The 26,305-nt window shown below is 35.9% G+C and overlaps 1 protein-coding gene across 3 annotated transcripts in view; it reads right to left on the reverse strand.

The window, feature by feature from the left end:
- The window catches only part of LOC134536865 (complexin), a 1,123,559-nt gene that overhangs the window by 56,521 nt on the left and 1,040,733 nt on the right, over nt 1-26,305 (reverse strand). For all 3 annotated transcript variants that reach the window (XM_063376912.1, XM_063376913.1, XM_063376914.1), the window contains one exon: nt 17,973-18,133. In XM_063376912.1, coding sequence (XP_063232982.1) covers nt 17,973-18,133 — 161 coding nt within the window. The remainder of the gene's footprint in view (nt 1-17,972; nt 18,134-26,305) is intronic.

The raw sequence follows: 26,305 nt of genomic DNA on the forward strand, positions 1-26,305 counted from the left end.
TTACTACGGCATTGCGCAGTAGGGTTTTCGAAACACGAGTTTCAACAGAAAAATACTGAGGATCTTCGTAATCCGTTTTCGCAATATGCCTACTTTCAAGACGTTTGCTAAATATTTATTCCATGCCCTTTAAAGTGGGGGGGGGGGGGGGGAGGGGGGGAACGGGGATTTTACAACTGCTGTATCCTAAAATCTTAACACACCGACACTAGCCAGTAAGTGCGGTTTTGGCGCCGGTTTTCCCTACGCGAAGACGTGGCAACGCCGCACCGATATATTACACTAAAGATAAACATAGTATATTTTCCTGGCTGGTTCACGCGCTGACACTGGCCAGTATGTGTGACCATGTGGTCGGGTACCTACCTGCCCTTTCCCGCGAAGACGTGGCAACGCCGCATTGAAACATATCCCTTAAGTTATATATATTTTTCTTCCCGGAAAGGCTTGTCCAATCGCTAACTCTCGCCAGTAAACACGAGCAAATGCGCAGAATACGTGGCAACACCGCGCTGGAATGTTACGCTGCTACAAGATGTACGTTCCTTCCCCGAAAGGCTGGTTGCACACGCTGACACTGGCCAGTAAACACCATTGACTGTGGAGTGATATGGCGGAGATATGGTAACGCCACGCTAATGTGTTACACTGACAGTAAGATTCGTGTTTTTTTCCCCCCCTGAAAGCCTGGTTTACACGCTGTCGCTGGCCAGTCAAACACGATAGTCTGCGCAGCGCTCCCACCCAGGGGGGGTGGGGAAGACGTGGCAACGTCGCACCGCCGACGTCGCGTGGCTCGGCGCGACGATCAATCAGCGGGGTTTTCCTCCCCGATGACGTCTGCACCCCACGTGACTTCCGCGAACTGTCCCCGGCTCGTTGCGGTGAATCCCCGGGTCACGGATGGTTGAGGTTCATAACGATCGCAGACTTTCGCGGCCGACCTTCGAGCTAAGGAGACTGCTACCCCAAAGGCGACGATTGCAATGTCGACGGAAACGTCAGCCACACTTTTCGCCTCCAGTGCGCCTACGACCCACAATCCAAGCAATCTTAGTTGAGGTTAGATAACAAAACTTGATGTAAGCTTTTGGACACACGCCATTGCTAAGCAAGTCTGTAGAAGAAAACTACAAAAAAACCCAATATGTTTGTGCTGTCATCATTTGTGGGTTTTTTTTTCGTTCTCTTAGTCTATTTTTCTTTGTTTTTTCTTTGTTTTTTGACCATATTCCTGTTTTGGAATATTATGTGGTGTTTATATCCTGTTGACAACAGCAATTTTTTGCTTAATTTGTGTTTTTGTATTTTGGGTTTTTTGTAGTTTTCTCCTACAGACATACATGTGCTTAGCAATGGCGTTTGTCCAAAAGCTTACATCAAGTCATGCACTCCCATTGCAGAAATCTTTAAAATATAATTAGATAACAAACACATAATATTTAGTATTTTTAAGACCCGTGCTACAACCGCACGAAAGCGAAGACGGAACGGAGCATCTACAATAAAACGCAAGCGCACACGGACCCGTATGAATCAGCTCGGCAATGCTCAGCTCTTTCGTTAACGTTACCCCGTGCGAATAACAGAATCCGAGTATTTTGGCAACGGTGGAAGCCATTTTGTTTACGCTTTAAATAAGTGAAAAAAGTGTTTCAAGTAGGTACAAGTACTTTTTTTTTATCATTACGTTGTGGTTTATTTTTTAATTATAAATGCAAATGTTTTGGGAACGCCATTTTTTTTATAATTAATCTAATTTGTTTGCAACCGTGAAATTCAGTCTCATTTAGTTGTCATTTGTTACGTTTCCGTGCCTTGTGGAAGCAGCAGACGCGATAGTGAAATGTTACGGGAGATCCGTCTCCGTTTACGTGATTCGTTTCCTGTTTCGAGTCATTGTAGAACGAGCCTAAAATATATTATTCGAAGTCCAAATTAATATAGAGTCCGTCACACAAGCTCATAAAGTAGCACTGTGTCGGATTTTTTTTGACACAACTTTAAAAAGGTTTCAGCAGTAGATGGACGCACTGTATCTGTTTACTATATTTCGTGGCTTTATTTTCAAAGTAGACTTTCGGAATTGGTTGCACCGCATCGCGACAAAATATTGTGAAAAACAACACACGACGGGTAAACATCGCTTACTCCATCCTGTGGCTGAGTGAGTTTATTCAATTACATTAGTTCGAAAAAGTTGTTTCCGTACATTTTCCTACACATTTTGAAAATGGCTGTTTTAATGTGTCTGTATTCGAAGATAAAATATTGCAGTTTTCTTGCGAAGCTATGCTAGAAAATAATTTTATTTTCTCCCTAAAACATAAATTATTACACAATTCTGTCTACAGATTTAAATTATTCCGGCGTTGTATTACTTCATGAACATTGCTTAGCGGTGAAGTCAGAATCCACTGCTTCTGCTGTGCACATTTTTGTCGGCATCACAATAACGGTTTATGTAATTTACTATTATTTTTATCCCCTGTCTCTTTCCACAACTAATCTTCTTATTGAAATACCTGCAGCGTGAAAATATTCCATATTTTGTTTTAAGTTTTAACCAGTACTTGTAATGGCACAATATTACTACCCTTACAGTACGACAAAAATATGACATATTAATTACTCAATAATTTAAATGTATTATTTGGAGATTTTGATAAATTCTTTTAACTTTTGGTTTCCATCCCTAAGTTCTGTGAATGTTAATGAAATTTTAGATAATTCATCATCATCATCATCATCATCATCATCATCTGGGCAGTTAAAGTAATTTGCCTGTAAAGACGGCGAAACTACATCCACTAGAGTTAAGACTATACGTGCGTACAAACATACAATTTTCCTGGAAGCACGGTCGCGCGTAATGGATTAAACCGACTCAGATTTTTTTTAGATGGACATAATTATTAAAGTAAAATCATAGGTACATGTAAATTTGTACATTCACATACAAAAAAAATGTATCACTATAAAATAGCGTTCGCAGTAGTACTGGGTTCGGATTATTACCCGGGCATTTATGCTCTGTGTTTCCCAGTACCTCCGATAGTTAAAGTTATTTGTAAACCGTGCCCTGAATATATTTTCAGTGTTAACTGCGCACGTTAATTAGCATGATGAAACAAAAAATTAAGTCAAATAATTAAAAATTCGATTATTTTTTTCCATGGTTAAAAAAAATTATGATTGAATAGAACATCATTTTTGAAATATAAAATTACGCAGCAATTTTTGTAAGAAGTACTTAGTATTATCTCGAAAAACGTATTTAATATATGCAAAAACGATCATAGCCATGTGTTGCACAAAGTTACACCTTTCTTGTAGTATTACAAAAAAATATTCTTGGCAACTGGTTTGCAAAGAAATATTTTGTAATAGCACAGATGCTATTTTAATCTTCTGTTAAGTTGCACGTCCTACTTACGATATAACTTTCTTAAAATATTCTGGTTACCTTTGCTTTGCGTATCTTACTCTTTACTTTTCACTCTATTAATAATTCATCTCACCCTAGATGTCTTAATTGTATGCAAACATTCTGTTTCTTCCGTTCGTCAAAACTCGATACTATTTCGGGGAAAGTGTTCTATGTTGCGGATTTCTTCACCTCGTTAACAAAAAAATAATAATACTACACATTTGTTATTTTAAATAATATGGCTGCAGGTTTGTCACGACAAAATAAGTAAAAATAATAATAAATGATTTAAAGTTTAAAGTGCTACCCAAAACTGTTATACGTCTTTAGGATGGGTCTGAACAATATTTTTAATGTAAAAAATAGAGAATATATTTCAGAAAGAATACTGAGCGAACGAATTATGTTAAATCGAACAATGTTGTTCAACCACCACTAATTTTGTCGCTACAGCAAAAAAATATTTCATTGAAATAATTGAGAGTAACATCTTTATTTCCCATAATTTTTGTGGCTGTTTTCTACACACCAATCATTCAATGGAATTAATTCCAAGGAATATTTATGCTACAGCGTCAAAATTCGCGGTGGATTAGAACTTCGTTCAATCAAACTTAATACAGACGCCCAGTGCTCTATCTTAAATACTTTATCTTCTATTTCGAAATAAAATGTCGGTCAGATCCAATTACAAAGACGTATACCAGTCTCGGAAACCACTCTGTACCATAAGTCATATCTATGTTTCAAACTTATTTCGTTATGATTATATTTAGTCTACGTCGTCTTGCAGCTGAAGCTATTGAACATTCTTTCTCTGTTCTTTCTGTTTTTAACTTTTCTTTTCGTGATGAACATGCAGCGGAGGTTTATCGGCCAAATTCAAACTCACCCTGTAAATAAAAACATTCTATACTGGACAAAGCCTTAACGCCCGCTACTCACGAGAATTTTGGTAGCAGGGAGTGGGTAAACACAGACATTCTTTTCGTGAGAGAGTAACAAATAGTAACAGGAAAAAACACGCCCGTACGCGCTTATATGCCAGAAAGTAAGCTGTGGTTTCCTGGCTAAATAACAGAACACGCAGGAAAAATAAATATGATCACGTCTTTATGTCATCCAGCAACAGCACAAAAATAGTAACGGAATCGCGCTTTTTATGCAATTCAAACAATGCGTAATAAGTTATTTTTGTCTTTCGTGAATTTTTGCCAGTGGCTTACAGGGAAATAAACTGGAGTTGGGAAACAAGTCTGAGATTATAAATTAATTATTTTTCGTGAATTAAATACAAATTCCTACCATGTAAGTCAGAGAGGAATTATTTAAATTACAATCTAAAACTTGCTTTTTAGCAACAAAATTACTGTAAGAGCAAAAAGTACTGAAAATTCTTTGGCTGCAGAGGACATTCATTAAAATAACAACATTTGGAGCTCAAAACTTGATTTAAAAACTGACATTTGGAATGCCAGATATAATAATTTAAAAAATCAAAACCAGAAGGTAAATTTAAAAGGAATTTTAAAAAAACTAATTGCTAATTTATTTTATATCAATAGTTTCAGTGTTGTAAAAAAAATAAATATATTTTTCGTTTTCATTTGCCGCAGGTAATTTTACGCTGCTCATAGCCAATTAAAGAAAATACGCAAACACAGCTAGGGTTTCTTCTTTTCATAGGCTTGTTTTTTTTATCCGCAAAGTACACAAACGTGTAGCTAAATTATGAACTTAATCTAGTGCAGTGAAAGGTGAAAAAGTAATTTAGCTTTTAAAAAGAAGAAATCAGTGCAAAAAAAATGGTTAAGAAGAAAAAAAATCACTTCCGAAATAGCAAACATTTTTTTCCCTTCTTTTGCAGTGCTCGAATTTGATTCTTCGGAGACTTTAAATCGTCAAGAGTGCTAAATAAATCTCCAAGGAGCAATAACCATGCAAGTCTGGACGCTGGGACGTATAATAACAGAAAGCGGCACAGCCACAGAAGCGGGCTGATTATGAACACACATTCTGCGATTCAAGCCACGGTAAACACAGAAGGTAGAGGAGATTACCACAGGAAGAAGCTGCGTGATTACGAACAAAACATTTTTTTTGTTTAACTCTGACCACTGATAACGTTCTGGCGGTGTATGACGTAACATTTGAGTGTGAACACACATTTCGGACGGTGTTTATCGCACCGGTGCTACTTCATACACCTCGTATGAATCAGTTGGTGGTGTGAAACGAATAAGAGCTTAGCGAGGTAATTTAACTATAATAGGTTTTTATTTTAAAAAAGGTATAATTTTAGTAGCACTATTTACGATGAAGTTTAACGAAAACATATTTGAGTACTGAACTGTTACGGTAGTATTTTCAACTACGGTTTTATGTTTTCTACAGCAATACACAGGTATTGCAACAGTGACGACACATTTTTTTTTTACTTCACCTTTAAATTAATAATTATCGAACAAATCACAGACAGTTTAAAAGCCCAAAAAATAAAAAAAAGTATTTTTAATTTAAAAGTGAAACAATTTTTTTCTTCTTTCATATTTCACTGGCACAATAGTTTATTTAACGCAACGCATTAATTATTCAGTGGTCGTCGGCCCCTTTGACGTCACTGATTCATACCGTCGCTCGCAAGTCTCGCGGATAATAACGGAACACATGCCACGTGCTGGTTCGTAATCACCAGATGCGGCACGGTACATGTTACGGTAGAATGCGGAGAAAACCGCAAGTCTGACTGCGCGAGTGTTCGTAATCAGACCCCGCTGGTTTGTTTAGCGAGACTCTGAGACACACGCGACATCTAATCCAGTTTTCCTCACGAGTTTGACAATGTGATAAATAGAGTCAGTGAGAGAGAGAGAGAGAGAGAGAGAGAGAGAGAGAGAGAGAGAGAATGAAGAAATGTAAAAAAAAAATATTTTATCATTTTACACACACACACACACACACATACATATACCTACATCGAACTAATTTTATTTGCACAATTTTAAAAGAAATCGAATATTTAATAGGTAACTATTTAGTGTATATTCAATTAAAGTGTTTGTTATATTCATCATTTTCAACGGGCGTCTTACAACTAACTAGTGTCTACATATTTTTCCACATACCAAAATGTACGTATTTGTTTTGAACTTGTAAATGGTGTGAACCAATAAAATGATTTCAATGAACTAAAATTTTTAACATTATGATTGGATCGCTACAATGATGGGAAAACTGTATTATAAACAAGTAGCACCAAATGATTGAAGACGGTTTTGAACAAATAATATCACTGGTCCTGAAGTTCAGCTTTCTAAGGTCGAGAAGCGGGCAAAAACTGGCAGCCGCAAGAAACATGAAGTACGAGAGAGTGTTTCAAAAACGAGAAAGAGTGTGTTCCAAAAACGTGAAAAGAGTGTGTTCCAAAAACGAGAGAGTATCTTCAAAAAACGAGAGAGTATCTTATTCCAAAAACGAGAGAGATTATGTTTCAAAAACAAGAGAGTGTGTGTTACAAAAAAGAGAGAGTATATTCCAAAAACGAGAGATAGTATGTTCCAAAAAACGAGAGAGGGGTAATTCAAAAACGAGAGAGAGTGTGTTTTCCAAAACCAAGAGTATGTTCCCAAAACGAGTTAGAGTGTGTTCCAAAAACGAGAGGGTGTTCCAAAAACGAAATAGAGAGTGTTCAAAAACGAGAGAGAGAGAGTATGTTCCAACAACGAGAGAGAGTATGTTATAAAAACGAGAGAATGTTCCAAAAAAACGAGAGAGTTCCAAAAAAGGTTTTCGCTGCCGCCGGCGGGGAGACAACGCGAGGCGGAATCGTGTTTTAAACTCCCCTTTTTAGGGGAACGAAATGTTTCGCTCAGCAACAACAGGAACCTCAAACGGTCCATCACACACACTCACACAAAACCTCTCTGATTCCGATTTGTTGCGCGTCTGTTGGCATTGAACAAAAAGTTCTAGGGTTACGCCGTAGCGGGAACGCAGGTCTGTCCGCCCTTCCCGCCTGAGGAACCATTCAGACGGGTTTTTTTTTTTTAAAAAAAAAAAGAACGTTACGCGCTTTACCAGCAACCGGAGACCGCAAGCGCTCGTCTGCGGATCGGAAGGACGCTGCAAAGCGGGAAGGTGGAAGTCAAAAGGTAAAGTTCCGCTTGACCTGTCGGTGGAAAACACTGGAATATATTGCGCTCCCAATTGCTTGTGTAGCCATTTATTCAGTCAAACAAAGTACACAGGCTGAAGTATATATTTCTTTCTCTGCTGGACTTTTATCACACAAATTCACTAGTAATGTTTTCTGGAAAATAATAAAAATGCAGACGAATTATGATGAATTTCTTTTATGTATAAAATTTTGTACATGGAGAATTATCGCGGAAAATTTCGAGTAGTTTGATAGGCTTTTTTACTTACACGGTAACAGCCACAATTTTACACAAATAATTTCCAAACTGACACATAAAATGTGGAAATGTAAAATATCGGCCAAGTTCATTATTGGGCAAAATAGGACAACAGTGGTAAAATTTTGAGAAGGTTAAAAAAAAACAAGTCACTATATTTCTCTTAGTATGATAAGTAATGAAACCGGAAGGAGTTATTATATCTTGCAAGAGCTATCCCAAAAACCTATGTCTAAATCAAAATTTTCCACACAGCTAACCATTGCTGCGAGGGGTGAATAAAACTGAGGTTGAAGGACTAAAAGCTACTTTTTAGGTATCCTATTAAATTCATTACAATGTATTGTGATTCTTCTGATAAGACGAACCATTACTGCAAAGGGTTGAAGGACAAAAATTATATAACTTCCTTAGGTACTATGTACAATATCAAATCATTTCAAACGTTCTAAATATTATCTTAAACCTTGATCCAACAACCGTTTTTATAGGAAAATTTATTACTTTCAAGGTGTAAAATATGCTTTATAAAAATATTATTCACTAGCGACACGCCCCGACTTCGCACGGGTGCAATGCTGATACTAAATATACTACGCTATTTATAGACACGCGCCGCCGGCCACATGGCTGGTACTGCCGCAACCGCTATGTCCCTGCATTTTAAATCTGTAATATCTTCGAAATTATTCATTTAAATTACATGATGTATAGGGCCATATTGATCTATATTAAATGCAAAATGAATTTAAGGTACTTGATTGGATAAGGATTAATGCTGTATTGCTTAAAATCGCTTCGTAAATAAGCCATTATTTCTCGTAAAAAGTAAAGGATAAAAAAATGTTTATTGTGGATTATCCCTAAGAGATAGACATATACCATCCGGGACTTTTTTGTAGACCTTTTTAAGGTGTACAATACTGTAGTACATTATTTTGATCTATCTCGTAGGGTTCAGCCAGCGTTTGCAATGTAAGCGCAAAAAATGTGTTTATTTACGACATCAGATTAGAAACCTCTAAAATTATCAGTGTTTCTCTACTATATAATCATGCATTATACATATAAACCTTCCTCTTGAATCATTCTATCTATTAAAAAAACAGCATCAAAATCCGTTGCGCATACATAGGGACAGACAGACAGCGGGAAGCGACTTTGTTTTATACTAGTAGTGATAACTCCCTTAGTATGCATTGTAGTATGACGTTCATTATAGATTATTGCAAAATTTGTAAATATTATCTAAAATTTGTATCAATAAATAATTTTAATAAGAAGTATATTTTTCTGCAAGGGGTGAAAAGATAGGGGTTGACGGACAAAATTTAATTCTGTTACCATAATATTTTGCCATAAACTTTATTTTTATGTCTGCAAGCCTTATCGCAAGTAGCGAATAAATGTGTTTAAATAATAAACTATGAAACAAAACTGGTATCTTATCTTCATTGTAGTTTTCTCTAGCAGCACAATACAGCATCTACTTATATGCGCTATGTTCAAGTTTATGACCATGTCATTCTTGTAGAAATTGTTCTAATTATTATACGGAAATGTGCTGGATGCATATAATAGAAAACTTTCAAAACTTTTTCGCTGCATGAAATATGAGAAAAAAATTTAATCCGAAAATTATAAATATTGGCGTACATAAAATAAGTTTTGCAATTTAAGTTCACGAAATCCTCCAGACGTTTATATTACGTCCGAAAATTTTCCAGAAAGATCCGAAATAAATAGTAGCTTCGAAATTTACCTGCGCCTGTAGTCTGCACTGAAAGAGATTTCTTTTATTAAGACAAAGAACAGAAGGGTAAAGTTTCAAGTTTCATGAGCTGTGTTTACTATTTCCTTTTAAAAATACTCTCTCATCGATTAAAAAAAATATATTTTCAACAGATTTTTTTTGACCAAGGGGGGGGGGGGGGAGGGGAGAGGAGAATCTTTACAGCACTAGCGTTATATATTTTTCTCTTTTCACTGAGATAATAGAACTTGGAAAATATCAATAAACTATATTTAAGTTGCAACAATTTTGATCACTGAGTTATCACGGCGCTATAAACCCAAGGAAAATGCTAATGATTAATATCTGCCTGACTTCTTCACGTAGCACATTAAAGTGTTGAATATGTCTAGGAGCATGTAATGATAAACCCCGATTGACAGTTCTGCTCTGTTACAATTAATTATGTTTCACGCCAAGTTCAAGGACAGCGACCACCTAAAGGGTGACATACAAGATGATCCGGTTGGGCGTTTACCCCTTCATCACTCACTCCGTTTTGCAACGCGCCACCCGCGGCAAAGGTACGTTGAAGTTAATTTAAAGTCACGGCCGGACACAAATGAATTCGCAGGTGAATTCCTCTTTTGAAAACGGGCAGAACCAAGCAACCTCCTCAGGGTCGTGTCATTCTCTCTCTCTCTCTTTCTCTATCTCTCCTTCCTCCTGTCTCATTTATCACTCTTCGCCCTTTGTACGAACTAGGTCACGTGACCGACTCTCTTCCCCCCTCCCCCCATACACCGCTCGGTCCGGGCTATAAATAAGACAGCCTCGAGGAATTATTGACATCGCATGGATTCCAGGATAAATTACGTGCCGAAAGGGAGGGGGAAGCGTTGAAGGGGGAGGGAGGGGAGGAAGAAGGGTGGATACGCCGGCTGGTGGAAAGAGGTTGACGGTTTCAGCGGTGCTGTATGTTAAATGGAGCGAGGGGAGGAGGGGGTTAATCAGTTTAGGCCACGTCCTAACACAAAAATAAAGTTTCGCGTTGACTATAAAAAAAAAATTATAAGTGTATTAATGAATTTTTGGTACCAATGTTAAGTATTTTAGTCTTTTCATAAACTTAATTGTCTGGTCAACTACACACACACAAAAAATACGTTACACAAACTTATGATGGTAATATGTTAACTTAAAAAAAACACACTTAAATCCAGACATTATAATTGTTATTATATCATAAACCAACACAAGTAATAGCATTGAAGAAAATAGAGCTTAAATGCAATGGAGTCATGGAAAAGAAATGTGCATATACACAATACACATGAATTATTTGTGTACACGTATCTACATGAACGCTTGTCTATAAATTAATCTAGCTGTGGTTCTGGAAACACTGAAGATGTCGTGATTTCGCAATGAAAAGTATTTGTTTTTACGTAAATTAATAAAACAGTGTAAATTTTATGATAGTCCTGTGACAAAATTAAAAAAAGAAACAATGGTTTATCTGTAAAAGCAGCATCAGCCCTACGATTTGCACAACAGATCTGTTACATCCTGGCTGATGTAAACAAAATGAAATGTAGGTTTTTTTCCTACAAATGGTGCTCAAGCAAGACACGGAATTTGTTTTAAAAAATTAGAAAATGTAATATAGTATTTGACGAAGGACACATTGAAAATGCACTTGTTATGAAATATCAAACTCCTATTTCACATCGGAAGCACGAAGCCGGGTTGGACAGTGGTTGAGACACTTGACTTAATCTTGGAATGGCGCCTTACTGTATATCACGGCCAATCACACTTCCCTGTAATTTTTTTTGAAAATGGAACTGAAGTAATCATGCAAAATTAAATATATTTGTAAATTTCTACATTTACACGTAAGCAACTACATCGCTACAAAAAAAATATATGTTTGCAGTAATACTGAGCTAGGATTGAAGTTTAAAAAAAATTTAAAAAATTCGATTACATAATAAATTAATATTTTTTGTTGAAAAATGTAGGATAAAGAATGAAGTGTGTTTGAAAGTTTAAATATAAATATAAATATTGTCAAGTAAGCTAGCGAGACCATATGGGCCCCATTCAATAACGTGTTGTACAATCTATTGATTGGTGCCTATACAGTCTAGCTAGCTCTATCGACAATATTTGCATTCATATTTAACCACGTCTTCTACAATATCTGCCAAGAGTCACTAAGTACTCGTTGGCACCTGCGTCTAGGCCCAAGTCAGTGGACATGATCGTGCGCCCGATGTTTCGGCGTGCCTTGCAGCAGCCATCTTCAGTGTCGGTAGCGGGACTCCAAACCGGGACGTCCCTAATGCGTACCCAATATTTGTCCGCGGCACCGCCTAGCACGGTAGCGGAGAACGACCGAGGGGAAAAAAAAATAAAAGTCGATGGCTAAGAGGCGAAAGCACAGGGCACGGAGCAAGGAAAAACTTTAACTACCTGTAACGGGACAACCCTCGCATTACCCTAACGAGTATCACCCCCATTTAACCCCCAAGTGCTGGTGTTCAAGAGGACCTAAGTGGGTCTAAGGAACGTGATTTGGAGTCCTTAACACAATTCCAGACCTCTTGAAACAAGTGTTCGTTTCTGTACGTTACTCGACTAGAAACACGTTTCTTTTTTCCTTCCCCACATGCTCAAAGTACGTCGTAAATGTTTGGTTTCACATACCATGCTGATTATTTCATTTAATTTCCATTGCTATTATGTAACAGCTCTGCCGGTTATTTTATGCAAATAGAGCACTTGAACTTTATGTCTCATCACAAATTTTCTCAACAGATATTTCCTAATGGTTATATAATATAGGTAAAAAGGTTACGCAATAGTGCATAATTATTATCATTTGCGTGACTTTTTAAAACTCAAAAATGCCGTTAATTAAATATCTGGCGAGGAAATTTGTGATTAAAAACAAATTGCCCGAGGGACTGGCCGTTAAAGTGCAACACATTTAAAGAACAAACAATGAGTGTGCCGTGACAGAGTTCCACATCTTGCGCTGAATACGTGAACGTTACATAATCTCTGGGAAACAAATCCAGAAACGTCTAACGCTGATCATCGAGGAATTTTTTTGCCACTCGAGAAAGATTTTGTTAGGGAGTTGATTCCTAGATAAGCTGATCAGTGAAGTGGTGATCCGTATGTCGGTACGTACACTATAATTTTTTTTAAAATGAAACAGAAATATAAATGTAAAATTACAGATATTTGCACAATTACGTGAAAACATATGTATCCCTACAAAATAGTGTCCGCAGTAAGACTGGGTCCAGATTATTACCCGGGCATCTATGCTTTGTGTTGTCCCAGTACCTCCAATATCTAAAGTTATTTATAAACCGTTCCCTTAATTAGCTTGCCAGTATTAACTGCGCACATCAATAATCATAATACAACAAAATAAAATAAAATAATTGAATATTTGATATTTTTCATGGTTTAGTAATATATATGCTTGAATGAAAAATCCACTAAAATATAACTTTATGCACCAATGTGCGCAAGAAATACTCAGTTTTATCTCGAAAAACGTGTATCATATATGCAAAAATAACCATAGCAATGTGTTGTAGAATATCTTTCGCGTAGTTTTACAAACTATTTCTTGAAAAATAGTTTACAAAAGAATCTTTTGTAAAGGAACATAATTTTTTTTCCTATGCGATGAAAATCATTTCTATACCGTGTACCTAATTGTGAAAATTTAATCTAATTAGTGAATGGCTGTGTTCGACTGAGCCGCTGTGGTGATAAGGTAGATAAGGTAACGCATTGCAAGATTCACATCTTCTGTGTTCGTATGCATCTGTAGTTATATTATCTACCCCCTTCCCCGAACCCCACCCCCCCGAAATTTTTTTTTCTGGACGTCAGAAAATATCTCGTGTCATTTCATAGTGTGAAAAAAAAAATACTGTGATGACGCAAAATATATTCGTGATACGAAAATGTTGATAGGCTATCCATAAACAGTGTTTTCTCCAGAAAGTTATTTCGTCGTATCAATAAATTACTATCACCAGTAAATTGCTCAAATTATTTCGGAGGGGTCAAAAAAAGAGTTTTTTTTTAACGCTAGAAGGGTAGTTGAGAGCGGAATAAACAGAGAGAGAGAGAGAGAGTTCGATATCATTTCCGTAACTAAACAAGAGGTCTCATATTGGATGGATCAGAATTGTTGGCAATACCGCGAAGAAAAAAACAAAAATTCATTAAAAAAACGGTAGGGCTACTTCACTGTTTTGACATTCACATGTTAAAATTGAGTAAAATGTCTTAAATCTGAGGCACCCCAAAGGGAAAGCTAAACACTCGATTAACCTTTTAGAGTTTTGATAATCGTGAACAATTACTTAGTTTGGTCGTGAACTACCACCAATCCCACATGCGGTGTTTTACCAGTTATAATTCATGGGAGCCAAAGGCCAATAGGCCAGAAACCTCTGAATACTTCATGTGTTTGTTGAATGAACTATTTTGTTGGTAAAACATAACTATTTTACTTAACTCATAGCTCGAATATTTTTTTTCCTGGTATCTTACGTTCTTGTCTCAAGCATTTGAAGTTTTAGCTGACTGGTTACGTGATGATTTAAATTAAAGCTGCAGTATTAGTGTTGCTAACCATGAGAATTATTTCATAAATAATTGTTTAACAAAATAAAATCGTTTCTAACCTTAATTATTATTCACTTGGAACTTGATTTTTATAAGTTTGGCCTTTTAACACATCCAAAAATCTTTCCCCTGAAATGTACCTTTATTTTATACTTATAATTGTTAAGTTATATCTAACAATTCATTTCATAATAACAACTGATATGAGATATATAACGTAGCACTGGTGCAATAAATACCATCCGTAATGAGTTGTGATACTCAAAACTTACGGTATCAACCATCACAACGTCATAAAAAGTCCGAATTAAATGAAAATTGTTTTGTTCATATAAACGTATCTTCTTGTTGCGGTAATCTCCACGAATTTCGTTGTAAAAAAAAGAAAAAAAACGGCAATGAAAAAAATTGTGATACGATAATTATATGGTAGTTAACTAATACTGTCATTTAACATAAAACATTTGTTTACCCATAAATATATTATTTTCTTAAAGAAAAATGTTTATAGCGTTACGTATTATAAACAAAATTATAATATGGATGCATTTAAAATAGACAATTTTGTTGCTTAGTTTGTAGCTTAATTTAAATTCAGTTTTAAAAAATGGATGAATATTTATTTAGTCCCAATTTTTTCTAATCAAAATCTGTACAGATAAATATATCTAAGTAATGTAAACAGAAAAAGTAATTACTAACTATTCCTGAAATTTTCTCTCCGATGCTATCATGAAGCTACAAAAAGATGGGTGAAAATTTGTTTAAGAGTACTGTGTTGAGATAATTACATTACTGTCTTTAATAAGCAACAGAAATATTCTACGAGACTCAGCTCTGGTAATTAACAAAGAGGCCCTACTCTTAAAATGGAAGAAGAGCCACACAGAAAAGAGGAAATTTAATTCGGGGAAATCTTACTTATGTTTCAATTAAAAGCTCTCTTATCATAAAAGAGAACATTATAATTGAATTGTCTAAAAGGTTTGATAAAATAGTTTCGTTATATGTAGCTAATTAAAAAAAACATATCTCAATAAAGATATCCATTGTCAGATATATTTTAAAAAAATTACCAACAGAACAGATATAAAATGTAAAATAAAAACTTAACATTAACAAATTAATTTTTTAACCTTCCATTTGGACAAGGATTATTATATATTAATGTTTTGCAATAAATAATTAAACACTCGAATTTAATACTTTAGGTATATGTTTGCAAAATCAACTATTTTAATTTATATGACTAAAAATATAGCATATTAAAAAAGCTAATCATTTTTAGAAATGAAATCATTTAAATTGATTTAGTTGCAAAATATTTTATGCTCTTAAAACGAGCAAACTAATGTGGTTTACATCAATGCATACCAGTATATGGCAGATAACATATTTCTTTTTATTTCCACGAATAATACTTCAATAAAACATACACTTCCCTTAAAAAAAAACACCAAAATTTCTTACAAATCTTTTAATACTGGCTGTGAATCTGTGAAAACTACTCCCCTTGAATCACTGCCTTCTCATCGGGTACTGGATAATGATGTGGTAGTTAACTAATCATTGAAGAAATTACACTGCTTCCCCAGTTCATATGTTTTTTTAGGTACGTTAATTTTCAGGGTGGGCTGTCCCACGATTGAAATAACCTTTTAAGCTTTACAGTTCGCCACCGAAAAGAAGCGCTTTTCACTGACATAAATCTTCGAAATTTACGTCCGCTTTTTTTTTTGTTGGGCTCAAGCTTACCTACGTTAATATGGACATGAACCCAATTTTAAGTATTGAAAATACTTTCAAAACTATTAAACTTAACTAATATTAGTAATTTTCTTTGGGAACTAGCGAATTTAAATAGTTTCAACTCAGAGATAAGAAAAAAAAATACTACGTACAAGAATTTTCGGCTTTGTGATGAATTCTATTGAGTAATATAATATTGAAGTGAAACTTCTTCGGTCGCGATGAGAGTTAAATTTCAAGACCGAATTTTAAAACGTTTTCGTGAAACATTGTTGTGAAGCGTTTGTGACGCGAAAAGAAAAGAGAATAGGTACTTTGCCAAAGAGATATAAAGAGAGCCCTATGCTACATAAAGTTGTTGGGCTCGTTTTCGTTCTCCTCTTTTTTGTGATGATTCGGTCCTCCACAAAAAAAAAGTACCGAGAGAGATAGATGATCGAAAGAATAAGACAGAGAGTGTACGCACGCGCTTATTTGAGACAATACATATAGGTATCCTGTGAGTGTCTTGGATTTTATATTGTCTACCAGTGAGCTCACGTTCCTCCATGTTTAACCAGCAGCACAGAAAGCGGTGTTGAGGACAGTCCTCAGTGTTCAATGTTCAATATAAATGTTTGTGTGTTCGTCTTCTGTTTTGTAAAAAAATAAATGTATAGACATAGCTAGAGATATAGATATGTATAGAGAAGTATAAATAGGGAGATGGAGATGTGCAGATATAGATAGATGTAGAGAGAGATATAGATGGGGTGATGACTAAAGATAAAGATATAAACATACATATTTAGAGAGATATAGAAATATATAAAAAGATTTTTGTATATGTTGAGAAATAAAGTGAGATTTATAGATGGAAATATACAGAGATTGAAAGAAATGCTTTGTATATGTGTACCTACGTCAAACAAATTACAAAAAAATGTGTGCTGTCTCTTTTATTTCTTTTCCATTTAACTAGATTGAATCACAGAAACACGTGGACGATAGAGCTAGTAAGAAATAAAAATGAAAACATGAGTCCACAGAGGACACGAATAAATCAGCTGATGCCAAACAGATAAACCCAACGATGAACCTAAACAGGTATTATGGACAAACAACATACGAACACAATCAAAACTTAAACTATGAGACATCACAAAAATTCCGCCAAAATAATTTAGCCGTGAAAAAAAAATAACAGCATAGACGAACACAGTGAGCTAACAATGACGAGATAGTTACACCTAGAACAGTAAATGCAGACAGCCCACAAACCTGGACAACGCAGAAAACATGTAAACACAACGATGAAGCTTAACAAGTACTATGGGCAACTCAACGACGATAGCACTGCCGAACACAGAAGAATTTCCAATGACAACGGTTGTGGCTTTTCAAGAACTGGCATCTGTTCCCGTCATCAGGCACAAATAGTCTGATATCTGACACTGGAAAACAGAGGGTTTATATTTAAAAAAATTGTATTGAATTGTATTACATCGAAATTCCCCATTGCATGATCCATTTAAAGAAATTAAAAAGTATTTGGTTTGTCAATGGCTTGTAATCCTTCAAGGCATAAGGATCACAGGTTTTTCGCGGCCATTGTTCTGGAGTTACTTGGCTTCTCGGGTTATAGCCGCATCGAAAACGTAGATTTCACCAACGTTTCGGTCGACCTGTCAGTCGCCAACATCAGGGTAGGTAACTAACAAACTCCTACCCTAATACGTGGCTACAACCCAGAAGCCAAGAATACCAAATGACCAGTGTTCTAATGACAAGGGTCTTTCAAGTGTAAAAGCATTTGCAATCTATTACAGTTGGCAAGTAATAACACAAATTTTGCAGGTCCGTAAACATTACACATAGTTTAGCTTCAAGCAGCTCTTCCAATCAGCCTGCCGACACAATAGCGAGTTCGGTAGTGCAACTAAATCAAATAAATAAAAAAATTAATAAACACCACCTGTGCTTTTTTTCTCGCATCGCTCACCTTGTCCCTGATCTCTTGCCGCATCTTCTCTCGTTCCTCTTCCATCTTGCGGTGCTTTTCTTTCCGCCTCTCCTCCGCTTCCCGTATGGCCTCTTGCCTCTCTCGCTCCGCTTCTTCCTCCTTCTCCTTGTCGTCTCCGTCATCGTCACCTCCCACTGCGCCTGCGGCCCGAGAGCAGAGTTGTTTTCAAGGTCATTCTAGCTCAACGCCTATACAGCAAAACATGTTATTGCAACTGAAATATTTTTGTACAAATGAAAAGTTACATACATATATATACACACACACATGCACATACATAATCAGTGTATTCCGTATGATTACAAAAAAAATAATAGTAGTATTAAAAATAATTTTTGTATTATTGCATAACTTCTGTGAAGGCTCTTCTCACACCACAGGTCAATGGATTCGGTAAGTTGTACTCATTGCCGTTAGATGGCACCCCATTTAAATTCGATACATAACATTTTATTGTAATTCGTTGTGCTTTTCGTCAGCCAAATCCAGTGTGTAACTTTGATTATGTTAGTTCCCTGGTAATGTAATTACAATTATGTGTAGGTACAGAATAAATGAAAAGTTTTTTGGGACATATTCCTATGACAAACTTATATATATAAACATAAACATATATAAATATAAACAAGGCCGCGTGATCGCTCCGCGAGCTAGAAGTGAAACTACACAGACAAGAGGGATGGGAATTTTTTAAGGAACTCAAATACTTCAAACACGCGTAAAATAGACCTTTATTCTCTAGTGTCTGTTCCATGTCTTCAATGGAATCCAAGAATGAAACAGTTGGTTCATGACAGATAAAATAGGATGCATAAACTTATTGTAAATTTCTATACACATTCTCACAATTCTATGTAATGCTAAATGCTAACACCGGATCCACGTACAGTGTCGAGAGTTTAAAAATTTGTGAATTACGGATTGCGAAAGTACGAGAAAAGTATGCAAACGTACGCAAAAGTATGAGAAATTACGCAAACGTAAGCAAAAGTATGAGAAAGTATGTAAACGTTTACAAGATAATAGTAAAAATATACGAAATCATGCGCTGCTGCTGCTATCTACAATTGGCTGTAAAGATGTTCCAAATTAAAAAAAAAAAAAAAAACATTTTTTTTAAACCCCGAGCCATCGAGTAATTTTCGTTACATATATTAAACACGTTACAAGCGTTAAATATATTGCTTAATCACTTTCGTTACCTTGGAATTCTGATACCACTCTACCGGCTGTGCAAAAAAAAAAAAATCCACTGCAATAAGTGACGAGCAGCTTATTTATATTTTGTCAAGAAGGTCGATCTCAGGAGGGAGGCTCTGCCATGGGAGCGACCTTATTGTGACTTTAAACATTACAAACTATTACCTGTAGCTTTGCAAAACCATTACCTGCAGATTTTCGAGACTAAAGGTGGACTAGATAGTAAATTTCGAACAGAACCTGTTCCACTGTTCCAGTTCCTGAGTGATTACAGTTATTCAAAATGTTCAAACACCTTTGTGGAAGGTGTTAAAAACTGCGGTAAAATTGCATGGGTAGATGATTCGTGTCTCGAATCATGCTGAACTGACCGAAGATTAAGTAATAATCAGGTGCCAGTGATACCAACACCTGAAATTTCCCAATAAGTGATTAAAACTGAGCATGTTGTTAAATCACTCAGTGTATTTTCCAAGACACAGTTAATAACTAATCACGTAAACATTTTTTTAAAGATTATTTTTACACCAGTACAGCATGTTTGCTTTCTGATGTGACACGGATTTGTAAAAAAAGATAATGAAATATTTTAAGAACAAGCACAGTTTTGTATTCATGAAATGTATCAAATAAAATTAATGTTACAGATAACTTATGCTTTAAACACTGACCTCCTTCAACACACAGTGTTTTCCGAAAATCTTATTATTCTCACATAATTATAAAAAATTATTTAAATGCAATGGCATCAGTTACGATCACATTTACTTAAAATTACAAAATTAGCACTAGTGCCCAAAAGCGTTTTAAAACTAAAATGATGGCGCTCGTACTGAAATTCTTGATGTCTGATTCCAACATAATTTATACAAACTTGTGAGAAAAAGGTTTATTTGATAATGCTTCAATAGCCTTTCAATTAAAGACACACTGTGATACTCTCTAAAATGTTTTTGCAGGGAATACCAAAAAAAAATCGGATAATCCTTTTCTTTTTTGAAGTTTTACTCACGTTTCTTGCTTGGTTCTTTAGTAGGAGTACTCATGAATCGAAGAAGTACAGTATGCCGTAGTCCTATTTTCGTCAGCTGTCAGCACTGAGAGAACTTAATCTTTTTCCGGAGCTTCTCAAAACGTTGTTCGCACTTGCGGTGAGTTACGTTCGTGAGTCAAACTCCAACTGAATATCTTCTATGAAAATGTTATATAGTACTATCTCAGAAAAGTAGTATACAGGATTATAATAAATTCCTAATCACCAGATTTAAAAAAATGTCCTGAAATATTTTAAGAGAGAAGTTAGAATATTTTACATAATAATTATGCATAGCACAAACTGCTAAGTTACTTGCTATTTTTAATTCAAGAATAAACTATACAAAAAGAACGTTTAAAATGATTATTGCAACGGGGAAGATTGATTTAAAATAGTTTTTTTGGACATAATACATTGCTGGTTACACAGCATGTCATACAGAAACATTAATTGGGTGTTCATATTTTTGTCCGTTTTAGAAGTTTCGTTTATGGCACAGTACAACCGATAATGGTATATGTAAAAAAAATTAAACTAAACAAAGATGCTAAGCAATGGAAAATTTTACACGACCGAATCACAAGGTTTCTCAACAGAAACAGTGATAATTGCGATTTGAGTTTTCTGGAAACTTTCTAAATTGAACTGCGGCGTAATCACGTTTGGCATTGAGTCGTAGCAAACCTCCCCCTCCCATTCGCGGTCCCGAATTGAAGTACTTTCTTACAGCTCGAACAATTACAAAATTCTCAACTGGCTTTAAACACTCGGGGACTCCGTCCTGTCGAAGTGTGGAAAAAAAAAAAAAAAAAAAAAGTGTCTGCGTGAACGGTAGGAGGTAGAAGAACTCACGAAGGAGAAACACGAAACATGTACATTCAAAAGAACCGCCATGTTCAAACTTAAGAGGAGCGACCAACCTTCATCGGAGTAAATTATTCAAATTTTTGTTCAAATCGTTTGTGTATTTCAATAGCTAAATGGTAAAAATACTTCCCAGATGTTGTTCCGGCTTCCCATTTTCAAAGTAGTAAGAGAGACTTTTATCCATAATAATATTTGCTGTAGTGCTGCTCTAACGAATTAATTTTTTTCCCTAAAGCCTGCTATCAAAAATACTGAAGCGTTTTTAGTGAAATATCGTTACAAAGAATTCACAATGATTTGTAAGTAACGAGAATAAAATGAAATAAATGTTCACTGGAAATTTTTTTTTAGTTCTTTGAAAAATGATTTCAAACAATTCCAAGGAACTATTTTGAGAGAAAGAAAACTAATTTACAATAACAGTTGAGCCTGTGATCAACTGAAAATAAATATTTAGTGCCACAACCAGAAAATGTAACGAGCTGATGTAATCAAGGGGAACGAATTACTGTTAATTTCGTGAGAAAAATTGCTTACTTTTGTTTAAGACGTTATTACCATGCTATGGTTAAAATATTGATTAATAATTGATATAATGTGTGTATTTTTACTGAAATTCATTCAAATTGACAGGAAACTTGTTGGGAAAGTGACTTTACAAACAAACGCCGAGAAATACCCATGGCAAAAGTCTGAGTTCCGCATGCGAACGAAAACTGGCTGTCTGTGAAGAAAATCCGGATGAAAAAATTAATTAACGTCGAACAAATAAAACACAACCACGTAAAAAAATACTGTTTCAACATGGCGGGCTCGCTAAACATCGAAGAACAGCAAAAATCGTTTAAAAGGTAAATTTTTCTTGGTGTGCATTTTGGGTGAAGTGATTATTAAAAACGGTAATAACGTGTGAGTGAGATAAATTTAAATGAAACTGGCCTGAAAACATGTGAAAAAATTACGAAGTGAGGTATCTTTAGTGAAGAAAGGTTATCATTTGTGGCATAAGTGCTACTTTATTATTTTGTTTGTAGTTTATATTTAAATTTAATCCTGCTAACTCATAGGTAAGAATCGTTTATAATTTTATGTAATTACTTTTTGTCTATATTTTGACAGTAAAAGGGACTTTACTAAAAATAAGAATAAATCATACAACCGTTGCCAAAAACAAACTAGGAATAAAAATTGCATTTAATGAACCTGAAATTTTATCGTTGATAGACAGTCATTACTACGCACAAAGAAGTATAATATATGCATGTAATTTATATCAGCCCTTTGCAGCGTAATTATTTTGTCGTTGTCATCGTATAGGCTACTCGGAAAAACGTACGGCAGAACCTAAACGCGATTTAAACACGACCATTATAATACACGACACACAGCTAATTAGCAATTGTTTGAACATAATACTCGTCTCATTATTCTAGAAATTTTTATATAGTGTTGCCACTGTGTTATTCGAGGAAACAAAAATAAAGCTTCAAATTTATATTCTGCTCTTTATATTGCCTGCCATCACATGTTAATAACCACGAAATTATTTTAATCAATGTTACCAAATATCTTTTTCATCAATCCACCAGTCAAACTCAGGTGCGTAGAAGAGCCAACGAATTAATGCCTTCCCATTCTTTCATTTCAACACTTTTCAGAAGAGGAAAGTGTCTGGAAAATTATTTATTTTGTATTGCCTCCTAGTAAAAGCCACCTGATATTTATTTTTCCCATTTATGTCTTCCAAAAAATACGTCCGCGGATGTGTATTTTTAATTCTAAAACACGAAATAAATACCAGTCCCGTTTATTTGGTAGAATATGTGAAAAACTTCGCGTTTTTTTTTTTTTTTAGATCCGCACAATTTCACCGACATTGGCCTTTTCCTTTCTCGGATCCAGTTTCTTGACACTGGAATACACTGTTCGAAGCAGTCGGTTGTCCTTTACTGCAATTTTTACTGCCTAATAAATTATATTTTACTATCCTCGAAACCTTTTGACAGGAAGCAGTTTTTGTCTGGCTTTTTGGCTACCTTAACTGGGTCAGGCCTCATTTAAGTTTAAGATAAATTAATGCTCGTTTCTATTCACTACGGAACCGAATTTACTGTGGCTTCATTAAAAAATTAATTTTGAAAGAGAGTCACTCCATGTAAACCAATAAAGCCACAAGTTTTCTCAATTAAGCAGCGAAATTACAGGAGGAAAAATCATATCTGTTATGTTCAAGGGAAGCTTGTGGAATCCTAATTCTTCGGTTATGACATCCGCAAATATGGTTTTAAGGACGTATGTTGAGAATTTAAATGTTATATTCTAGTGTTACACACAAAAATTGTCCTCGTTACATGATTTTACAAGAAAATTACACAACTAAACAAGTACTTTTTTATGTTTTCAAAGTGTGTTCTATCACAAATGAGCTCCTACAGAAAATTATACGCTATCGAAAATATCTGTTAAATTCTTTCGTTGAGGTAACATAGGTTTCTCAGTATACTACCAAACCTAAAAGTGCCACTTGATGTACCTTGTTCTATACATCTTGCTCGCACTGAATCAAAAATAAGCCAAAAGACTGAAAGCACAGTTAGGACGAAGCACGCCTTACTATCGCTAACTTGCCAAGCAAAGAACAAACGCAATTCGGAAGTTTTTCTTTGTTCGTGCTCTAAACAACAAATTTCGCAGTCGCTTTATAGGCTACTAGCTGAAGTATCTGGCGTTGCCTGGGCTAAACACATCTTAATATAAGGAATGTCACTAACGAGTTTCATGTCTGTAGGACATACACATGAAAAACGGGAAATTTTGATTTGAAAGTTCCATTGGTTGCTCAATCTCTGTGAATAAAGGCTACCCATCAGGAAAACCGGGACGCCAAACTTCAGCTTAATTTTTTTGGGAAGGCATGTAACTACTAGGCAAGAAGTGACGGACGTAACAAACGATAGCGCGTTACAAATTCAAGGCAATGCCATCTATTGACGAGGTTCTAAACTAAACTGTTATTAGCACCTATAGTTCGCTAGCAGCCATGAACTTCACTAAGCGCATGGGTTTCCCCAAGGATTTTCTATTATAAAACTTAATTTACCCCTTTTTCACTCCCTTAAGAATGGAATTTCATTGTTATATGTAGCCTATGTAACGCTCCGGCCCGTAAAATGAATGAAAAAATTAATGTCAATCCGTGGCTACGTTACTGCGTGAAATGACAAGCAGACAAACACACATTATAAATTATAATATTAGTAGCCTATGACTGCAAACAAGTTTACTTCTTTTTTTGTTTTTGGTAAACCAATATTAAAGTCCATGTGTTGGAGTTAACAAACAATAAAAAAAAGTTATTATGTTTATTAAAATATAGTTCATAAAGTTTCCTACAATTACAAATATACACTCTGGTCTTTCATCTGTTGGCTACGTATTTCGATAGATACCATGTAAGACGAGACCAGAAGAAAATAAAAGACACAAAAAATTGTTATGCAACAATGTACATAACTCAGTGAAATTGTGAGGATTTACTGGGTGACACATTATATAATACACAAATATACATTCAGTATTAGGCTTGTAAGTTAAAAAAAACAACAGAAATCTTCGGTAAAAAACGCCTAAAATCTTTATTTTAGATATGTCTATCTCAGAGCGAAATTAAAACGCGAATAATTTAAAACAATTAGCCCAGGTATCGCTGGTCCGTGTTTGAGAGCTCTGCATCAAATATTTTAATTCGTGTGCACTTGCACCGCATGCAGCGATGGATCGATCTGACGACTTGTCGACGAGCGCCCACCGGTTCGCATAAACCAGAAGAGATACATTTTTTTTTTTTCGTTTGGCTTGATTCAGCAAGAGCTTGAATTAGAGAAAAAAATACACATAAGATACCGAGACGAGAAATGCATTCAGAATCCTGTTCCACGTGGTGAACGCAAGAGTATGGATGTGGTGATAGGTGGAATGTATCCCCCCCGCCCCCTTTGTAGTTAATATATATATATATTTTTTTCTAGATTTCGGTGAAGACAGTTTGTTATCTCGGGCGATGCAAGGCGAGCTGTTACAAGACCTGGAATCACAGACCGCAAAGGTAGTGATGCATGTCGGTCAGATATGCTGCACGTAACGGTCCTAACCTCATGTTTGTTGACCTAAGTTTTTTTGAATATATATATATATTTTTTTTAAATCCCCTCCCGAAATAAATATCCTGCAATCGCAACTGTCCTGTTCCTTACATCCAGTTTCCAAATCGCTCGAACGTGAAAGATAGAAAGAGAGAGAGATAAAGAACGGGGAGAAAGCGCGAGAAAAGAGTTAGGTGTCTGACGAGGTGTGCCTTCGGGGCAGCCTTCGAGACACCGGGACGTTCGAAAAAATACGTCCACGCCCGTCCGCGATTCGCGACCAGACTGAAGACTCTGCCTCGTCTTGGACGGACTCCGAAGCCCTCATAACCCCCCCCCCCCCCCTTTCTCCAACCTTCACTCTCTCTCAGGTCTGGCTGGCCAGGAGGGGGGGGGGGAAGTGGAGGGGGAGGGGGCGCGTGGGAGGCGCCAGCAATTTTTGATAGCGACGGAGTGAATGAATTACTAATACCTCCGCCGGGCCAAAGGAAAACGATGTATCGATCCTTTCTTCCGACCGCGCGCCAGAGTCGAGATCACGCACGGCGTGTGCACGTATATTCTATATGTATGTAACATCCCCGAAAGAGGAGTCCCTCAAAAGAAATGGTAACATTGACCGCGTTAGACTTCCTCGGGTAGTGAATCATACAGTGGTTTCGAAGGGTGTTCATAAAAAAATAATGCACTGACTTTACACTGACTTCTCCAGGATTTTCATAATTTTTCACTGACCAAAAATTTGTGATATTGCCGCATAAAAAAGGGCGTGTAATTACCAATCGCTGTGGTATATTTTTGTGTCGTTTCGTTTTTATTTATGCCTTGATTATATCTGCGTGATAATGCGTTATTTTCATACGTTATTATTTATTTTGAGAAACTTATTTTTACATGGGCCTTTTTTTAAATGTGCTTGAGATAAGTATTAGCTTTACCTTTCGGCACGTTGGAAAATATTCCAGTTTAACCCGGACCGACAGTACCAGAAGGGGCCGAGGGATGAATGTATTATTGTGATATCCCGTCAAAACCCCTCCCCCTATTTCCCTCCTTCCACCCCTCCC

This window comes from Bacillus rossius, chromosome 11 (genome assembly GCF_032445375.1).
Source record: "Bacillus rossius redtenbacheri isolate Brsri chromosome 11, Brsri_v3, whole genome shotgun sequence".
Classification (NCBI taxonomy): domain Eukaryota; kingdom Metazoa; phylum Arthropoda; class Insecta; order Phasmatodea; family Bacillidae; genus Bacillus; species Bacillus rossius.